Source organism: Poromitra crassiceps (assembly GCF_964638095.1).
Source record: "Poromitra crassiceps genome assembly, chromosome: 3".
NCBI classification, from domain to species: Eukaryota; Metazoa; Chordata; class Actinopteri; order Beryciformes; family Melamphaidae; genus Poromitra; species Poromitra crassiceps.
This window is the reverse complement of record NC_139625.1, coordinates 36,235,707-36,255,706: the sequence shown is the minus strand read 5'-3', so window position 1 is coordinate 36,255,706 and position 20,000 is coordinate 36,235,707. Positions and strand designations below refer to the sequence as shown.

The following is a 20,000-nucleotide window of genomic DNA, read 5'->3' as shown; positions in this document are numbered from 1 at the left end:
GCACCGAACGAGGCGTTGAGGAAAAGAAAGTGCTTCTTGTGTGACCGGTTTAGCGTGAGCTCATCTTCAGCGTGGCTTGAGCTTTGCTTCAGCGTATGTGTGAACAAAGGGTAACAGTTTTGTTCCAATGCAACACAATGACTGCAGGCACTGTTGTAAAAGAAGCAGAACAGCGTCTCCTTTTGTCTTCACTATACTTTGTCTGCGATAAAACGGAAGTGGGCAGCCATACTGCCTGGGCAGCCATATCTCTGTGAACAACGTTATTTTAGAAGCCAAAATATCGCTTATTGTCAACAAATCAGCCAACAGATATCAAAGCTGATGTGCTTTATGGAAAGAACATGACTCGAACTGGTTAAAAGTTACTATTGCAGCGTTTTTGAGCCTTGAGCCTTAGAACACTTAGTTAGCAAACATAGCTAACGGCTAACAGCTAGCTAACGGCAGAGGGTATGTCTATACTATCATACATCACTCGTCAGACCATTATGTCTGACGTCATCACCTGTTTTTACCAACAGCTTCTTTTTAGGACTTTGAGCCCAAAATCAGGTTATTTGTCAACAAAATTTGTGCGCAGGCGTCGACCAGGACGGTCGCTTGTTGTGGTAGCTCGCTCGTTTTTCGTGCTCTTTGTACTTATATTATTATGATCGCTCTTTTTCTGACACTTAACGTGTGTATATATTGCGTAAATAGTGTATCCGTTGGTAACCATGTGGTTCAGAGGAATTTTTATCGTATTTCTGACCGGTTTACTCCTCTTGGAATGTATCTCATGGGCGCATCAGCTGGCGCCAACACATGGGGCCATTGTGTACAGCAGAGAACAGCTGTCGGTGCTCCGCTCCCCGCGCCGCCGATCCCGGAGGAATTAATAAGAAACGCACGACGAGGAAGGAGAGGGAGAGGCAGGAGAGCTAGACAGAGGAAAAACGAAGCCAGGAGAGAACGGAGAAGATTCCAACCAAGTCTCCCCTCGCTGATTATGGGCAATGTTAGATCGATAGCAAATAAGATGGAGGAATTAACAGGACTGGCGAAGACACAGAGGGAATTTCGTGAGTGCAGCATAATGTGCTTCACGGAATGCTGGCTAAATAAAGATATTCCGGACTTTAACGCATCAATTGATGGCTTCCAGACGATCCGAGCGGACCGGGATAGCAGCACCTTGTGTGGTAAGAAGAAAGGAGGTGGCCTTGCCATTCTTGTAAACAATAGATGGTGTAATCCGTATCATATCTGCATTAAGGAACGCCCGTGCTCCCCGGATACAGAGCTATTAGCTGTGGGGCTCCGGCCATATTATTTACCAAGGGAGTTCTCGCATGTGATTGTAGTGGCGATTTACATCCCACCTTCCGCTAATCCGATATCAGCGTGTGACATTATCCACAACGCCATTGCTGGACTCCAGACTAAGCATCCGAGTGCATTGGTACTGATATCGGGGGATTTTAATCACGTGACTATGACGAAGACACTGCCCAACTTTAAACAGTACGTGAGCTGTAGCACTAGGGGCGACAGAACAATAGATTTGATGTACGCGAATGTGAAGGATGCCTACTCCTCATCACCCCTCCCCCCGCTTGGCCGCTCTGATCACAATCTGGTCTACCTCAAATCCAGCTATACCCGATGGTAAAAAAAACTGCCTGTGACCTCCAGGACAGTGAGGGTATGGTCAGATGAAGGAACGGAGGCTCTTAGAGCCTGTTTTGAGGTGACAGACTGGCAGGCACTCTGTGACCCACATGGCAAGGATATTGATGGGATCACAGAGTGCATTACTGACTACATTAACTTCTGTGTGGATTGCAACATACTCACAAAGGAAATAAAATGTTACCCTAACAACAAGCTGTGGGTAACTAAAGACATAAAGGCCATCCTGAACGCCAAGAAAAGAGCATTTAGGTCGGGGGATACAGATAGGATCAGAGCCATCCAGGGGGAGCTGAAAGTGAGCATCAGAGTGGCAAAGGAGGGCTACAGGTCGAAGCTAGAGGTGAAGCTCCAGGAGAACAATATGAGAGATCAATTGTGCTGGTGGCGGGGGGGTGGAGGGGGGGCTTGATCGGGCCAATGAATTGAATCTGTTCTTCAATAGATTTGATGCAGCTGGCCCGGGGGCCCCCTCCCCCGACTCTCCTGACTGCAGCATACAAACAGCAGCCCCCACCACACGGCTCTCCCCCCCCTCCCTCTGGCTCTGGCTGATGGCCCTCCAGACGTATCACCTTCCCCTCCCCCTCATCCCCCAGGCTATACCCCGTCACCCAGAGACAAGGCTACACCCCCCCCCCCCAAAGGGCTTCAGAGCTGATGATGAAGCCCCCCCCCCACCCACGCTGACCATCACAGCGGACCAGGTGAGGAATCAGCTTATGAGGCTACACACTAGGAAAGCAGCTGGCCCAGATGGCGTCAGCCCCATGGTGCTCAAAGCCTGTGCCCCCCAGCTGTGTGATGTGCTACAGCTGATCTTCAACAAGAGCCTGAGTCTCCAAAGGGTCCCCGTGATGTGGAAAATGTCCTGTATTGTTCCTGTACCTAAAAAGCCAAGACCCAGTGGCTCCAACGACTACAGGCCGGTAGCTTTGACGTCCCACATCATGAAGACCCTGGAGAAACTCGTCCTGGAGCAGCTCAGGCCTATGGTCAAACCATCCCTTGACCAGGGATCCAGTTCGCCTACCAGCCCCGACTGGGAGTGGAGGACGCTGTCATCTACCTGACCAACCGCGCCTACACCCACCTTGACAACCCGGCCAGCACTGTGAGAGTCATGTTCTTCGACTTCTCCAGTGCTTTCAACACCATCAGGCCGGCTCTACTGGGTGAGAAGTTGAGTTGAGTTGGGTGGATGCCCCCCTGGTGGCCTGGATTGTGGACTACCTGTCTGGCAGACCACAGTATGTGCGCCTGCAGAACTGTGTGTCAGACAGAGTGGTCAGCAATACGGGAGCACCACAGGGGATGGTCTTCTCTCCCTTCTTCTTCACCCTCTACACCACGGACTTCACCTACCAGACAGAGTCTTGCCACCTTCAGAAGTTCTCTGACGACTCTGCGATAGTGGGATGTATCAAAGATGGCAATGACGATGAGTATCGGGATGTGGTGGCCAACTTTGTCACATGGTGTGAGCAGAACCACCTGCAGCTCAATGTGTCAAAGACAAAGGAGCTGGTGGTGGACCTGAGGAGGGTCAAGGCTCCGGTGACCCCTGTTTCAATCCACGGGGTCAGTGTCGACACAGTGGAGGATTACAAGTACCTTGGAGTGTACATTGACAATAAACTAGACTGGGCTAATAACTCTGATGCACTCTACAAGAAGGGGCAAAGCCGTCTCTACTTTCTGAGATGGCTGAGGTCCTTCAACGTCTGCCGGACCATGCTGAGGATGTTCTATGCGTCGGTAGTGGCTAGTGCCTTCTTGTATGCTATTGTGTGCTGGGGCAGCAGGCTGAAGGCAGCGGATGCCAACAGACTCAACAAACTGATCCGTAAGGCCAGGGACATTGTGGGGCTGGATCTGGGCTCTCTGACTGCGGTGTCAGAGAAGAGAACGTTGTCCAGGCTACGCTCCATCATGAGCAATGACTCGCACCCACTCCACGGCGTGCTAGTCAAACACAGGAGTACGTTCAGTGTACGTTCAGTACGTTCTGCATCGTGAAGTTTGCAGACGACACAGCGGTCGTGGGGCTGATCTCGGGGGGCGACGAGACGGCCTACAGAGAGGAGGTGGGGGCCCTGGAACAATGGTGCCAGGACAACCACCTCTCTCTGAACGTCTCCAAGACCAAGGAGATCATTGTAGACTACAGGAGGGGGGGGGGGGGCACACACCCCCCAATCACCATCAACGGCACAGTGGTGGAAAGGGTGGACAGCTTCAAGTACCTGGGAGTCAACATCCACCAGGACCTGACTTGGGCCGGCCACACCGCCACTGTTGTCAAAAAGGCCCAACAGCGAATACACGGACTCAGGCGCCTGAAGAAATTTGGGCTAAGGCCAGAAATCCTTACGGACTTCTACAGAGGCACCATTGAAAGCCTGCTGACTGGCTGCTTCACCACCTGGTACGGGAACTGTACCACCATGGACCGCAGGGCGCTACGGAGAGTGAGACGCGCGGCCCAGCACGTAACAGGAAGTGAGTTGCCAGAACTGCATGAACTGTATAAACAGCGGTGCCTCAGGAGGTCCCTGAAGATCATCAAAGACACAAACCACCCCCACAACAGCCTGTTCTCCCTGTTACCCTCAGGGAGAAGATACAGGGTTCCAAAGGCACACACAAATCGCTTGAGGAACAGTTTCTTCCCGCAGGCCACGAGACTCCTTAACATACACAAATAGTGTAGTAGCCGTACTGTACCGCACTGTAGCTGCTACCATAACGTATGTCTAATGTTTAATTGTATGTTTAATAAGGAATATGCTATTTGCACCTGTATGTCAAATACGCCGAATTTAAAACGCAGAGTTTAATTGTGTGTTTAATAAGGAATATGCTATTTGCACCTGTATGTCAAATACGCTGAATTTAAAATGTTTAAGCACGTCTAAAGTATGCACATGACATGTGCACCTATGTGCAGTGAATATGCCACTGTCTCTGACTTTTCTTATCACTCAGCTCAGCTCAGTTTGCCTTAGTCCTATGATGGGCCGTGGGCATTCCTTTCGATGGCAGCCTTTCTTGCAGATTTCAAATCTCCTCTCCAGTCTCTGATGTTGTCTATCCATTCTGTCTTCCTTCTCCCCCGCCGTCCTTTCGCGCACACCTCTCCCTCTATTGTTGCCAACACTAGGCTATCGCCTCGTCTTTTCCAGTGGTCATACTTTCTCAGCTTCCTCTTCTTTACTTCCTCCAGCATTCCTTGCTCTACAGTTATTCCCACTTTCGCCCTCACCCAGTCATTGGTCCGTCTCTCCTTCCAACTGACTCTCAGTACTCTTCAGTTTCTTATCCCTATACTGCCTTATTGCTTGTTGTGTCTCTTGTTGTTTTTGCACTCATATGCCCTGTCACATTTGTACTATGTTGTAAACGGAGTCCTCAGCACAAGAATTTCACACGTGATACTTGTACCATGGAGTGACAATAAAAATCTTGAATCTTGAATCTTGAATCTTGAGAGACTGATTCCACCTAGATGCAATACGGAGAGGCATAGGAAATCATTCCTGCCTGTGGCCATTGGTCTATTTAATGCCTCTCTTAAAAGAGCACCTCGGAGACGCTCAGTCTCCCTGAGACTGAGCCAGCCGATAGGTTAACTGTGCCTGGCTGAGCCACGTGTAACGTATAGGGCAAGCCGACTTAATATAAGTCCAGTGTGCAATAATGATAATTGGCACGGAATGTATACTTACTCTACGTATTTTGTTTACTTAGACATATTCTACTTATTTTTGCTTCTATCGCATTTACTACTGTTATTCTATGCTATGTTGTGTTCTTATTCTGCTTATTTTGCTTAATATCGCATTTACTACTGTTATTTTATGCTATGTGTGTTCTGTGAGCGAGCTACTGTAACTTGTCCCAATTTCCCCCCGGGGATCATTAAAGTCTTTCTGATTCTGATTCTGATTCTGAAAATACACTGGTGAACACTGTGGCTAATCAGCAGAGCAGGGCAAAACCCAGAAATACATTAAATGTGTTACAAAGGAGGAGGACAGGACCTGCTCTGTGAGGAGGACCGGACCTGCTCTGTGAGGAGGGCAGGACCTGCTCTGTGAGGAAGGCAGGACCTGCTCTGTGAGGAGGACAGGACCTGCTCTGTGAGGAGGACAGGACCTGCTCTGTGAGGAGGACAGGACCTGATGTGTGAGGAGTGCTGCCAACAGGAGGATATCTGGAGTGAGGAGATGTTCTTTGAAATGCTGCTGAGGTCATTTCCTTTGGATAAGAAGGCATTTAGCGAGCACAGCCATTTTTTAACTCTTTCTCATGATGCGAGCCGGCGAGGCAGTGAGTAAGGGGAGTCCATTGCGGTGTGGGAGATAATGTTCCCTCGCTAAAAACCCAAGACACTTTTTACAATTTCTCCACGAGGATTGTTGAGGAAAAACCGAGGCCCCTTTGAAGAGAGGGAGCACGGTCTTTGAAACCTTTTTTTCCCGTCAGGGTTTCAAACGCAAATGCCGGGGAAGTTCAAAGCCAAGGGAGAGGTACTCGTGGCCATATTCCTGTTGTTTCAGGGGCCTGGTAATATTAAGCCTGTGTGTGTGTGTGTGTGTGTGTGTGTGTGTGTGTGTGTGTGTGTGTGTCATGCAGATGATCAAATGTCAGCCAGAGCCAATGGAAATGCACTTTATTAATTGGCGATGAGAGGGAGGTGTGGGTGTTCATAGCCAGACAAGCATGTACATGCAATCAAGTTAGTCCTCTCCAACTCTTCCTCGCAAAAACAGAGGCCTTGGAGCAGTGGGGGCCATTTTGACTAACATGAGGTAACAGCGGTGAGCGCTAATATACTGCTGTACAATACAGAGAAAGGGCTGCTTCAGCACCATCGCTTAATACACCCCTTAGGCTGTAAGCGCACACACACACACACACCTGCACCGCCCAACACACACACACACACACACACACACACCTGCACCGCCCAACACACACACACACACACACACACACACACACACACACACACACACACACACACACACCTGCACCGCCCAACACACACACACACACACACACACACACACACACACACACACACACACACACCTGCACCGCCCAACACACACACACACACACACACACACACACACACACACACACACACACACACACACACACACACAGAGAGACAGACAGACGCACACCCCAAGTTAATATCCCCTACTCGCCATGTCTTTAGGGGACAGACGCAGATAAACAGCGGGCTCCAATAATGGTGGGTTTAGATCTCAATGGGCGCGAGTCAATGCCTCTCCAAAGCCGGGGGCTAATGCCAGTTAACTCTCCCTGTAGGGGACGTGCGCAGGCCTGCGCCGGCTCGCAAAACAAGCGCTCTCCCAAGGTCCTCATTACTTCCAACGCTGAGTAGCAACTGTAAGTAAAGCAAAAGTGCAGCTTAAGCTAAAAAACAGCAAAGGGGAGACGGGGGAGAGAGAGCGATGGAGTGAGAGAAACAGGAGGGAAATAGGTGTTGGAGAGGCAAAATAATTGCGCTCCGGTTAGGGTTTTCCACTTGGCCGGAGTTAGAATGGGATTTCTCTAAACGGCGAACGCAGCAAGCGGGGGCGCCTGTGTTTTTCTCCTCTTTTCGTTTTGGCCAACGGTGTGCTCGGCGAATATAATGCCTGCGGGGAGGGCAGTTTGCCGTTTCACTTCGAACACGAAGCCATTAGACAGAGAAAGAGAGAGGGAGTGCTGGGGTGGGAGGGAAAAAGAAAAGGAGGACAGAGAGAAAGAGAGCTGGAGGAGAGATGAGGAGAAATGTGAGGGAGGAACAGAGGCAGACATGTGGATGGAAAAATTCTGCCTTGTTCCTTGGTGGGAGGCCTGTACCACAGCACTGCTCTGAGCCCAGAGAGACTACAGAGAGAGAGAGAGAGAGAGATGGAGAGAGAGAGTGAGGTGGGGAGAAGGATACGAGAGAGACACAAGAGGGAAACACATGAGAGAGCGAGGACGGTAAGAATGAGATAATGAGAGAGAGAGAGAAAGAGAGAGAGGGACAGCCAGAGGCGTTGTTCCCACCACACAGCCTCTTAGGGGAGTGGTGAGACAAGAAGACTCTCCACACAACACACTGCGGCGACCCCCCCCCAACTTTCACCACTAGAATACAGGGGAAAATATAACAAAATAAACGGCCCAAACCCCCTGGCATCTTTTCTGGTCCGATACTTTGCTGCTCTCAAAAGTTCAGTCTTCTCTCCCGCAGTTAACACGTTCTTTTTCACGTGTTTTTCAAAATGGCCACCTTCTTGTGTGCGCAAAACCCCATTCAAGCCCGTTACTGTACTGCGCTTCCTCACAGGCCATGTTTGCTTGTCCGTTGACCTCGGTGCGAGAAAAAAAAAAAAAGATGAGCAGAACCTTTGCAGACTTGAGAGATTCTCATTAGCATAATAATAAATACGGATAGACATTTATAGAAAAATTATAAACACATGGAGAGGAGAGGAGGCCAAGAGAGGTGGATGAGATTGTTATGGGAGGCTCTCTCTCACTCCCTTCACCCCTCCTCTCCTTCTCTCCCCACCACTCGCCCTGACCTCTGTTCTTTTTCTTCCCAGGCCCTGGAAGCACTTGAAGCGGAGCACAGATAAACAGCGTTAAACTCTCCTGGGCGCTCGCCCGCGAGCTCCAATCATGTATGTGTGTTATGTGTTTCCATAAATTAGTTTTTTTTTTTTTTTTTTTTTTTTTTTACATTTCCATAAATTAGAAACTCGCCCCTATATATAACTTATATATATATATATACATATATATATATATATATATATATACACACACACACATACTGTATGTATACATGTATATATACTGTATGTATATATATATATATATATATATATATATATATATATATTTAGAACACGGCTCTCTCGAATACTCGATTCTGATTGGTCAATCAACAATATTCACCGGTCATTATTTCTCGACAACCGACCGCTGCTCTGCCACACCTGGATTAATCAGTTGATAAGAGCTTTTTGTCAGCAAACACTACTAATTAGGCCAACCAGTTGCAGCTGTGGTGTCTTGTGTGCCAATTACGAATGAAACCGCTTTGCCGTTGAAAACGCTATTAAAAAATCTATTTGAATAATTATTTTTGTCAGATTATTGAATGATTTAGTTGTAGGCCGTGTTCTAAGCAGGATAATGTATACTGAGCCGGTGATTACTGGAAATAATGACCTTCAGGTGAATATTAAGCCCTCCGCTGCGCGTCGGGCTCAATCTCACCTGTCGGTCATTATTTCCACAGTAATCACCGGCTCAGTATACATTATCCCTTACGTATACAACAGTTAGTGCCAATATTTCATGATAATGCACTGGCGCTTCACTGTGTGTAGATCACTCCGCTTCACAGCTGCCCTAATCATCAAAGTGCTTCACAGCTGTAGAGTAGACAGTAGTAAAGTAGACAGCCTGCAGTTAATTAGGCTGATTAGGCTACATTTTTGGCAAAGCAGAAAGCTGAGGGAACTATTTTTGTTGGCGGAGGAATAAATAGAGAAATCATATTTTCTCAGCTTTTTGTCATTTTTTTAATCAGCTTTGTTTAATAGAACTGTTGTATAAAAGCAATATTAGTAGGGTCATCTGTGGCACTTCCGTGACCGTGGAGAGCGAAGGTCCGTTTCTCAATGGATTTGTCATCTAGGAGGGTTAATAAACAAATTTAGCGGGGGTGTATTTTTAAAAAAGGCGGGGAAAATATTTGAGAGACCAAAATCCAAAATGGCTGCTGTGGAAATTAACTTTTTAATGCTTTGACCTACAATGATGCACAATACATGGTTTCAGAGCTTATTCTGGTCAAGGAATAGATATTTGGTGTTTATATAATGATTTGACCTATTTTTGACCTTCAAATCCAAGATGGCTGCCAATTTTGAGGCAGTTTTTTCAAAATCGTCATAGAGCCTTCATATTAGGCTTGAATGACAGGTCTTCTCATGATGAGTTGAATAATATACAGTATAAGTACACAGAAGTAATCTCTGAGGTCAATAAAGTCAATGTTTGTGTGTAAACAACAGTTGCTGATTTGCGGTTTCCCATTAAATAGGGTAGGCTACTGAGAATATGGTGTCCAGTTCATCCCATCACATTTTCATAATGAACCAAAAACAATTTTGCACTATAGCCTAACATAAAATAGTATTCTGTATGCAAAGCTAGCAAGGTTAGTTGCTTGAGCTGAATTTAAAGGTCAACTCAAAACAAACAATGAAATTAACTTTGAAATTAAAACTGAATCCTAGGCTACTAAATTTCATCAGCACACAGTAAAGGAAACTTGTCTTTGAACTCAGCTGACTGTCTAGTCCTAATCCCTGTTGTGCAATGTCCCTTTTCAGTGAAGTTTTAGTTTTTTTAAGAGTATGGACTTTTAATCTTGACCTTGTTGGTAGGCATGCCGGCCCTTTTTCAGTCAAGCATTTTCAGATTAGCTCAGTCAGTCTGTGAAGCAGTCAGTGTCAGCACTTGCGCGAGCTCGCTTTTTCTCTAACTAATGTTAACATTACACACTTTAAGACACTTTGTTTGAGGATATCAACGTTATTCACTAGTCTAAAGATAGTTCTACCATCAAGAACATATAAAACAAAAGCAAAAACAATTTTTATTTGCAGAAGTCATCATTGATATTTGGTGTTAGCTAACGTTAGGTAACGTTATTATTTTTAGCTAAAGTTAATGTTATCTGTCTCCACACTTCTGTCAACTGACATATGCATTTGCTTTTGAAAATAAACAGCCTGGCTTGCTTAAGCATAACTGAAGATAAAAAAAAAAAATAACATGACGAATGCATGTACCGATTGGTTGCCCCATCTTCCCAGGAGGTGGTGGTGTAAACATCATCAAATTTATCAAGTCCTGACCAGTCTTGGGCTTTTAATTGTAAACTGTCCCATTTGCCTTGATTTATTGTATCGGTGGGCTTGCAAGGCTTGTCACATTTTAGCACACATTCATAGGAAATTGTGTGCTTTGTCTTTCATTGGGAGGGAAAGCAACTCGCTATTATATTACTGTTATATTATATTGCTGTTATACGCTGTTTATTTTCAAAAGCAAATGCATATGTCAGTTGACAGAATTGTGGAGACAGATAACATTAACTTTAGCCAAAAATAATAACGTTACCTAACGTTAGCTAACACCAAATATCAATGATGACTTCTGCAAATAAAAATTGTTTTTGCTTTTGTTTTATATGTTCTTGATGGTAGAACTATCTTTAGACTAGTGAATAACGTTGATAACCTCAAACAAAGTTTTCTTTTTATTTTATTTTTTTATATATCCCCCCCCCCCCCCCCCCCCCCGATTTTTTATCCCCCATTAGTGCTAACGTAATTTCTTTATCCTGGTTGCTACTCCACCCTCTGCCGATCTGGGGAGAGCCGAAACTGGCTCCATGCTTCCTCCGAGACATGAGCAGTTAGCCAGCCGCTTCTTTTCACCTGACAGGGGAAGCTTCACCGGTAGGACATAGCACGTGGGAGGTTCACACTATTCCAACCAGTTCCCCTCCCTCTGAACAGGCGCCCTTAACGACCAGAGGAGGAACCACATTAGCAACCAGGATATTGCATGTTTTTGGTGAAGGGGGTTCCTATATGAAGGAAACCCCCGGGAGGCACGGGGAGAACATGCAAACTCCACACAGAAAGGCCCTTTTGACGACCCCACCCGGGCGGTGGGCACTCGAGGACATGCGGACGGGCACGCATTCCTTCAGCGTTCACATCGTCCCAGGTGGTAATCGAACCCACGACCTTCGAGCTGAGGCGATAGTGCTTACCAATACAACCCAGTACCTCCTTTTATATCCTCAAACAAAGTGTCTTAAAGTGTGTAATGTTAACATTAGTTAGAGAAAAAGCGAGCTCGCGCAAGTGCTGACACTGACTGCTTCACAGACTGACTGAGCTAATCTGAAAATGCTTGACTGAAAAATAGCCGTTGCCTACCAACAAGGTCAAGATTAAAAGTCCATACTCTTAACAAAAACTAAAACTTCACTGAAAAGGGACATTGCACAACAGGGATTAGGACTAGACAGTCAGCTGAGTTCAAAGACAAGTTTCCTTTACTGTGTGCTGATGAAATTTAGTAGCCTAGGATTCAGTTTTAATTTCAAAGTTAATTTCATTGTTTGTTTTGAGTTGACCTTTAAATTCAGCTCAAGCAACTAACCTTGCTAGCTTTGCATACAGAATACTATTTTATGTTAGGCTATAGTGCAAAATTGTTTTTGGTTCATTATGAAAATGTGATGGGATGAACTGGACACCATATTCTCAGTAGCCTACCCTATTTAATGGGAAACCGCAAATCAGCAACTGTTGTTTACACACAAACATTGACTTTAATGACCTCAGAGATTACTTCTGTGTACTTATACTGTATATTATTCAACTCATCATGAGAAGACCTGTCATTCAAGCCTAATATGAAGGCTCTATGACGATTTTGAAAAAACTGCCTTTTAGAGCTCAAAATTGGCAGCCATCTTGGATTTATAGGGTCAAAAATAAGTCAAATCATTATATAAACACCAAATATGTATTCCTTGACCAGAATAAGCTCTGAAACCATGTATTGTGCATCATTGTAGGTCAAACCATTAAAAAGTTAATTTCCACGGCAGACATTTTGGATTTTGGTCTCTCAAATATTTTCCCCGCCTTTTTTAAAAATACACCCCGGCTAAATTTGTTTATTAACCCTCCTAGATGACAAATCCATTGAGAAACGGACCTTCGCTCTGCACGGTCACGGAAGTGCCACAGATGACCCTACTATATCACACTCGAGGTCGTGCTGTTGTTGTCTAATATCGGCACTGCTGTGATTATCTTCGGCCTACGACCGAATCACAGCAGTGCCGATATTAGCCAACAACCTCTCCCCTCTCCCGTGTGATATTGCTTATACTGTATATATATATGGAGAGGTGAGGAGAGAGTGAGAGAGAGATGGGTTTTGTGATTTTAGATTGATTAAAACACGGCTCAGTGGCTGAAGCCAGAGTGAAATCTGACATGTTTTAAATAAGAGCATGTGTCAGTTTATTTTGTCGACGCCAAGATTTGCTGTGGGATTTCCCTCGCACACACACACACACACACACACACACACACACACACACACACACACACACACACACACACACACACACACACACACACACACATACACACACACACACACACACACACACACACACACACACCCACACACACACACACACATGCAAAACGTCAGATTAGTAATTTCTATTTTTACTACTTTTCAAGTTTTGAACTAACTACTCTTAGGTAAATTTACTTCACTTGTGTTTTTGCACTCAGTTTTGTATTATTTAATGTATTGACTTGTGTATTATTGTTTAGTTTGTTATACAGTCCGTCAACTCAATTTCGCTGCACTTGTACAATTGTACATTACTAAGAGAGTTGTAGACTAGCATAAGCTTCCTCCGATACATGTGCAGTTGCCAACCACTTCTGTTCACCTGACACGAGGAGTTTCACTGGCAGGACGTAACGTGTGGGAGGATCACACTATTCCCCCCAGTTTCCCCCCCCCCGAGAACAGGCCAGACCAGAGGAGGCGCTAGCGCAATGACCAGGACACCTACCCTTAATCCAGCTTCCCACCCGCAGTCACAGCCAATTGTGCCTGTATGGACGCCCGACCAAGCCGGAGGTAACACTGGGGCTCGAACCTGCGACCCTCGTGTTGGTAGGCAGGGAATCTACTACTGCACTAGCCTGACGCCCATTAAAAGAGAATGTTGAGTCTTTGAAACGGCAGCTCTGCTGGCTTTGGAGGCTGTTGTAATTGGGGCGACTGTACTGTAGCTGAGTGACTCTGGCTCCGCAGGGACACAGAGGGGCGCCACCCGGAGGCTTTCCCGGAGCTCCATGTTCTGCTCTCTGACTGCACGACGACGCGCATCGCTCCCACTACAGGCCCCGTGATGGAAGCCTGAACACCAGCGCTCCCATTCTGCCTCGCATCCCATCCCATCCGGATGAGAGACTAATGTCTGTCTGCTTGTCCCCGATGTCTCATGGAAGAGGGCGGGAAAAAGAACATTCTAAGGATGCTCTGAATTGCTTCAGAGACCCTGGGAGGAAGGAGGTGTGTGTGTGTGTGAGAGAGAGAGAGAGAGAGAGAGAGGAGAAGGGGGGGAGTTTGGCGGTTGAGCAATGTGATTTCTGCTCGACTGTCACAAATCTAGCGCAACAGGAAAATCAATTTGGCCCCGTGTGTGCCTTCTTGGCTCCGGGAGAGAATCCAAATAGCAAGGCGAGGCCCGGATAATGTTACAGTGTATTGGATTTGCTTCACGGAGAGATGGAGAGAGGGAGAGAGAGAGAGAGAGAGAGAGAGGGAGAGAGGGAGGAATGGAGAGAGAGAGATAGAGAGAGGATGGAGAGAGGAGAAAGCCGAGGAGAAGTGAGGGGACGAGGGAATCACAGGCGTGCGGCGGTGCTCCGACAAGATAGATTTGTGCAAGTGTATGGGCGTATGATAGGCTGGCAATCTGTCAGTCTCCCCTCTCTCTCTCATTCTCACTCTCACAAACACACACACACACACAAATGCACACACACAAACACACACACACACAACGCGATTGCTCATCGAAGCAAGCGAGTGCATGTAGGCGATTTATATGTGCAAGCATATACGTGTTGCATGGACCCATGAAATAAACTGTGTCTAAGTGTGTGTGTGTGTGTGTGTGTGACAGCCAGGTGAAAGGATGACATGGAGGGATTGCTCTCCTCTGACCGTTGTCAGGGTGACGGCTGTCCCGTGAGCGCTCAGCCGTGTGACACGTCGCATCGCTCGACCAAGCCAGGCCGACCAGTGACAGACTGGCACACACACACACACACACACACACACACACACACATGTGCACACACACACGCACGCACGCGCACACGTGCACAAACACACGCACGCACGCACGCACGCACACACACACACACACACACACGCAGCTTTGCTTTCACACCGCAGATAGGGGGCCAAAATAATTACATTCACCCACAAACACTACACAAACACTAGATACAGCAGTTCTTGGTTTGTATTTAACTTCTACACCAAATCTTTATCAGAACGGACTAAACGTCTGCATGCATGGAACAATTATCTATACAGTTTAATTACATTTTTTATTAGTTCAGTTGCCTGGACTAAGAACCTGACGACAACTGCAGAATAGTATCAGAATAGTTAGTACCTTTTGTCTTATTATATTGGTGGACAGGGTTGTTTGAAAGACTAGTTTGAATCAATGAGAATTCTGTGTATATATGGCCACATAGAGAACAGCAGGGGAGTCTCAAGTCTTCCTCGCTCACTGACTCACTGCAGCAACATGAAGCAAAGTGTCCTAACTTGTGATGGAGTGTTGGAGAGCAGAACGCTGGTAATCAGATGTGTGCTAACCACATTAGTTCTCCTGTGTCTCTCCTAGGCCGACTGCTCCTTGATCTAATTCAAACTGATTGTAGTACAGCCGCTATAACATGCCAGATGTTACTCATTGCGCCACGCTTTATCACCATTTATTTGGCATGGGGAAGATTTTTTAATATTTTCTTATTAATCACGTCCCAGCGATCGGTTTCGCTTCCCGTCTTTGCCGCCTCACTCCGGATTTCTCCTCATGATTCCTGGCACGGGCGCCTGGAAAGAAGAAGAAAAAAAACACCGTCCCAGTTTTTCATTAGCGTCAATCACTCCGCTGAGCGTTACGGGGGAAGGAGGGGGAGAGAAAAACAAAACAAAACAAAACCAACCGAGAGAGAGAGAGAAAAACGACAACAACCGAGAGCCCGGCATCGCAAGCTCGCTGGAGACATTTTGCCCCGCCTTGTCAGAGTGATTGACAGGCCTGAGAGATGCTGACGTGCCAGTCTGCCTCTCAATCAGAAAGGGAGGTGTGTGTGTGTGTGTGTGTGTGGGGGGGGGGGGGGAGGCACACACACACACACACACACACACACAAACACACACACACCTGTCTAAGGCCAGTCAAAGCCACTCATTTCTAATGCTGAGTGTTGATCTGAATGGTTATGTGCTGCTGTGGCCCCAGGAGACAGACAGACACCCGGCCCGTTATGTTGTCTGATAATCTGCTGTTGTCTTATTGGGTCTGTCGTCTCCTGGAGAGACAGGAGACAGACAGTTACTGTACGTTGTCTGATAATCTGCTGTTGTCTTATTGGGTCTGTCGTCTCCTGGAGAGACAGGAGACAGACAGTTACTGTACGTTGTCTGATAATCTGCTGTTGTCTTATTGGGTCTGTCGTCTCCTGGAGAGACAGGAGACAGACAGACAGTTACTGTACGTTGTCTGATAATCTGCTGTTGTCTTATTGGGTCTGTCGTCTCCTGGAGAGACAGGAGACAGACAGACAGTTACTGTACGTTGTCTGATAATCTGCTGTTGTCTTATTGGGTCTGTCGTCTCCTGGAGAGACAGGAGACAGACAGACAGTTACTGTACGTTGTCTGATAATCTGCTGTTGTTTTATTGGGTCTGTCGTCTCCTGGAGAGACAGGAGACAGACAGACAGTTACTGTACGTTGTCTGATAATCTGCTGTTGTCTTATTGGGTCTGTCGTTTCCTGGAGAGACAGGAGACAGACAGACAGTTACGTTGTCTGATAATCTGCTGTTGTCTTATTGGGTCTGTCGTCTCCTGGAGAGACAGGAGACAGACAGACAGTTACGTTGTCTGATAATCTGCTGTTGTCTTATTGAGTCTGTCGTCTCCTGGAGAGACAGGAGACAGACAGACAGTTACGTTGTCTGATAATCTGCTGTTGTCTTATTGGGTCTGTCGTCTCCTGGAGAGACAGGAGACAGACAGACAGTTACGTTGTCTGATAATCTACTGTTGTCTTATTGGGTCTGTCGTCTCCTGGAGAGACAGGAGACAGACAGACAGTTACGTTGTCTGATAATCTGCTGTTGTCTTATTGGGTCTGTCGTCTCCTGGAGAGACAGGAGACAGACAGACAGTTACGTTGTCTGATAATCTGCTGTTGTCTTATTGGGTCTGTCGTCTCCTGGAGAGACAGGAGACAGACAGACAGTTACGTTGTCTGATAATCTGCTGTTGTCTTATTGGGTCTGTCGTCTCCTGGAGAGACAGGAGACAGACAGACAGTTACGTTGTCTGATAATCTGCTGTTGTCTTATTGGGTCTGTCGTCTCCTGGAGAGACAGGAGACAGACAGACAGTTACGTTGTCTGATAATCTGCTGTTGTTTTATTGGGTCTGTCGTCTCCTGGAGAGACAGGAGACAGACAGACAGTTACGTTGTCTGATAATCTGCTGTTGTCTTATTGGGTCTGTCGTCTCCTGGAGAGACAGGAGACAGACAGACAGTTATGTTGTCTGATAATCTGCTGTTGTCTTATTGGGTCTGTCGTCTCCTGGAGAGACAGGAGACAGGAGACAGACAGACAGTTACGTTGTCTGATAATCTGCTGTTGTCTTATTGGGTCTGTCGTCTCCTGGAGAGACAGGAGACAGACAGTTACGTTGTCTGATAATCTGCTGTTGTCTTATTGGGTCTGTCGTCTCCTGGAGAGACAGGAGACAGACAGTTACGTTGTCTGATAATCTGCTGTTGTCTTATTGGGTCTGTCGTCTCCTGGAGAGACAGGAGACAGACAGTTACATTGTCTGATAATCTGCTGTTGTCTTATTGGGTCTGTCGTCTCCTGGAGAAGGCTGTAAATCATGTGGGAAGCCCTGCCTCGTCTATCACTCTTCATTCATTAGCACTCACAGTGAGGAGGCCATATTGGCTGGGTATAAAGTGCTGGTCTGACCCACAGGTAATAAGACGGACTGTATTAAAATGCTAGGAGTCCGCTGCAATGTATCAGCGGGTTTCTACAATGCTGTGTTCAAAGACTTAACAAATCCTCACTATGCAAGTACAAAAAAAGTGTGTTAAGAAAATGAATGAAAGAGACGGAGACATATTCCATGAAGTGTTTGGTGCTAAGCTGCAATGTAAACTGCAGCAGCCTCAGTGCGGATTTCAAAACGGACCGGGGATATGGACGTCTAGACATCTTGGACTGATATATATGATTTGGTTCTCTGCTGCACTGTGCACTCAGAATCTCCCACTGCCCAAACTGCCAGAGTGAATATTGACATTTGGACGGCTTGTGCAGTGAGTTGGAGATGGAAAAAATAAAATAAAAAAAGATTACATGAAACCATGACAGCTGCCACTCATTGGAGTTCTCAGAAAAACACACACACACACACACACACACACAAAAACAAAAAACAAAACAAAAACTACAACCTCCACCCACCTAACGCTCAAACAAAGTCTCAATGGGCACGTTTATGGGAACACGATACTCCGGTTGTTGTGATTAATTATATCAAGTCAACAGCTTGATATATGGTGCAAAGTAACATGATTTCATGGCTCTATATGGATACATTGGATAGTCGGATTAGAGAAGGATGTGATGCAGCCCTGTCAGACAAAACTGTCAGAGCCACATCATGCTGATGCAAACAGTATCCTCAGTGTTACCGTTACCTCAGTGTTACCATAGCTACAAGCAGAAGAAGCTGAAATGTGCACATGTGGCCTACAACATGTTACAAAACAAATAGTATCATCAGTGTTACCGGTACCTCAGTGTTACCATGTTACCTTTACAGTTGTTTGTGGAAACTTCCTCAATGGCCTTTTTGACACATGCACACATTTAAAAATGCCAAAAGAAAGGAGGCTAAGGTGTTTAAATGGCAAAATGAAATCTGGGCGTGTTGTGTAACTTATTATTATTATTTTAATGGACAGTTAGTAACTGCCCCAGAATGTGCTAGAAAGCTAAATTTTATCTGCACTCCTGGGCAGATATAGGATACAAACCACCATTGATCTTACATCGATAATACATTTTAAACAATAATATATCATTGGCAAATTAATTGTGATACCTTGGTAGAATTACTGTAAACAAATGAGCCCATGGTACGACTGTAAATTGGACCCAGCAGCACTCAATGTAAAATGCGGTGTAGAGGCTGGTAATCTCTTCAGTGATGGTCTCCTCTGTTTACGCTAATTAAACATCTCAACGTTAATGTGGTTACACAACACGTAGCACCTTTAATGGTGTTATGATGGGATTATGAAGGTGCATGTTGTTCTATCCAATGTGGCTGATAGGATTAGAGGTTGTCCCTGGCCGGGCGATGGGTAATTCCCTACCTGGAGTGGCGGGGGCAGCAGAGGGTCCGCTGGCTGGGGAGATGGGTCCCGAGCCGGAGCGGGAGTGCTGCGACTGGGTGGAGCCCGCGGGTGAGCCCACGGGTGAGGGGGAGGGCCCGCTCCTCTGGCTGGGCAGGTGGGGGGAGGCGTGGGGGGAGAAGGGGGACTGCCCCTGGTTAACGGTGCCTCCCTGCTCCCCCTGGCTGCTGCTGCTGCTACTGCTGGACGAGCCCGCCGCGCTCACGGTTGACCCCAGGCCAGCCTCCGTGCCCGTGGGGAGGTCGTCGATGGAGCCCGACAGGTCCTGGGACAGACACAGAGGGAGGAAAGCACTCATGGTGAGTGTATGTAAAGCTTACCCAGCAAGATTTGGACGAAAAGTGACATGGAAGACATGGCTCAAGATGCCATCCTCTGATGTCTTGTTTTGTCGTGACAAATAGTCCACAGTTCACTGTCATAGAAGACTAAAGAACCACCAGAAAGTATTCACATTAGCTGGAACGATATCATTTATATTTTTTCTTAAACAATTGTCTAACACTACAAAAGGAGTCTCTTGCGCGTCAGCCCCTCCACAAAAGGAGGTCGGTGCTCTCAGGACAGGACAGTATTATAACAAAAGTTCAATGGACAAACCAAAGAGGATCCTGGAGCACACGATTCACTGGAAAATTGCTTTATTCAATGACTAACGTTTCGACGCCTGCTGCGTCTTCATCAGAGTCAAAACCACTCTAACACTGTTTCTCAACTGGTGGGTCGGGATCCAAAAGTGGGTCGCGGGGCCGTTTTGAGCGGGACGCAGATGTGTGCATGAGGAAAAAAAGTTCTTCTACTCATTGAGGATGCTGGGGTCCGTGGCCATGATTACTGTGTTTCAGAGGCTGTAGCGGGCTCATTTTTAAAGCCAGAGTGAAGATACTGGTACCATATGCAACTAGAAGACCTAAGGC

General features: G+C 46.5%; 1 protein-coding gene across 1 annotated transcript in view; it reads right to left on the bottom strand.

Moving 5' to 3' along the window:
• arid1b (AT-rich interactive domain 1B) overlaps positions 1 to 20,000 on the bottom strand; it is a gene marked incomplete at its 5' end in the record, with an annotated part of 339,999 nt that overhangs the window by 90,025 nt on the left and 229,974 nt on the right. The window contains one exon of the mRNA XM_083633665.1: positions 19,045 to 19,348. Within this exon, the coding sequence (XP_083489791.1) occupies positions 19,045 to 19,348 (304 nt within the window). The remainder of the gene's footprint in view (positions 1 to 19,044; positions 19,349 to 20,000) is intronic.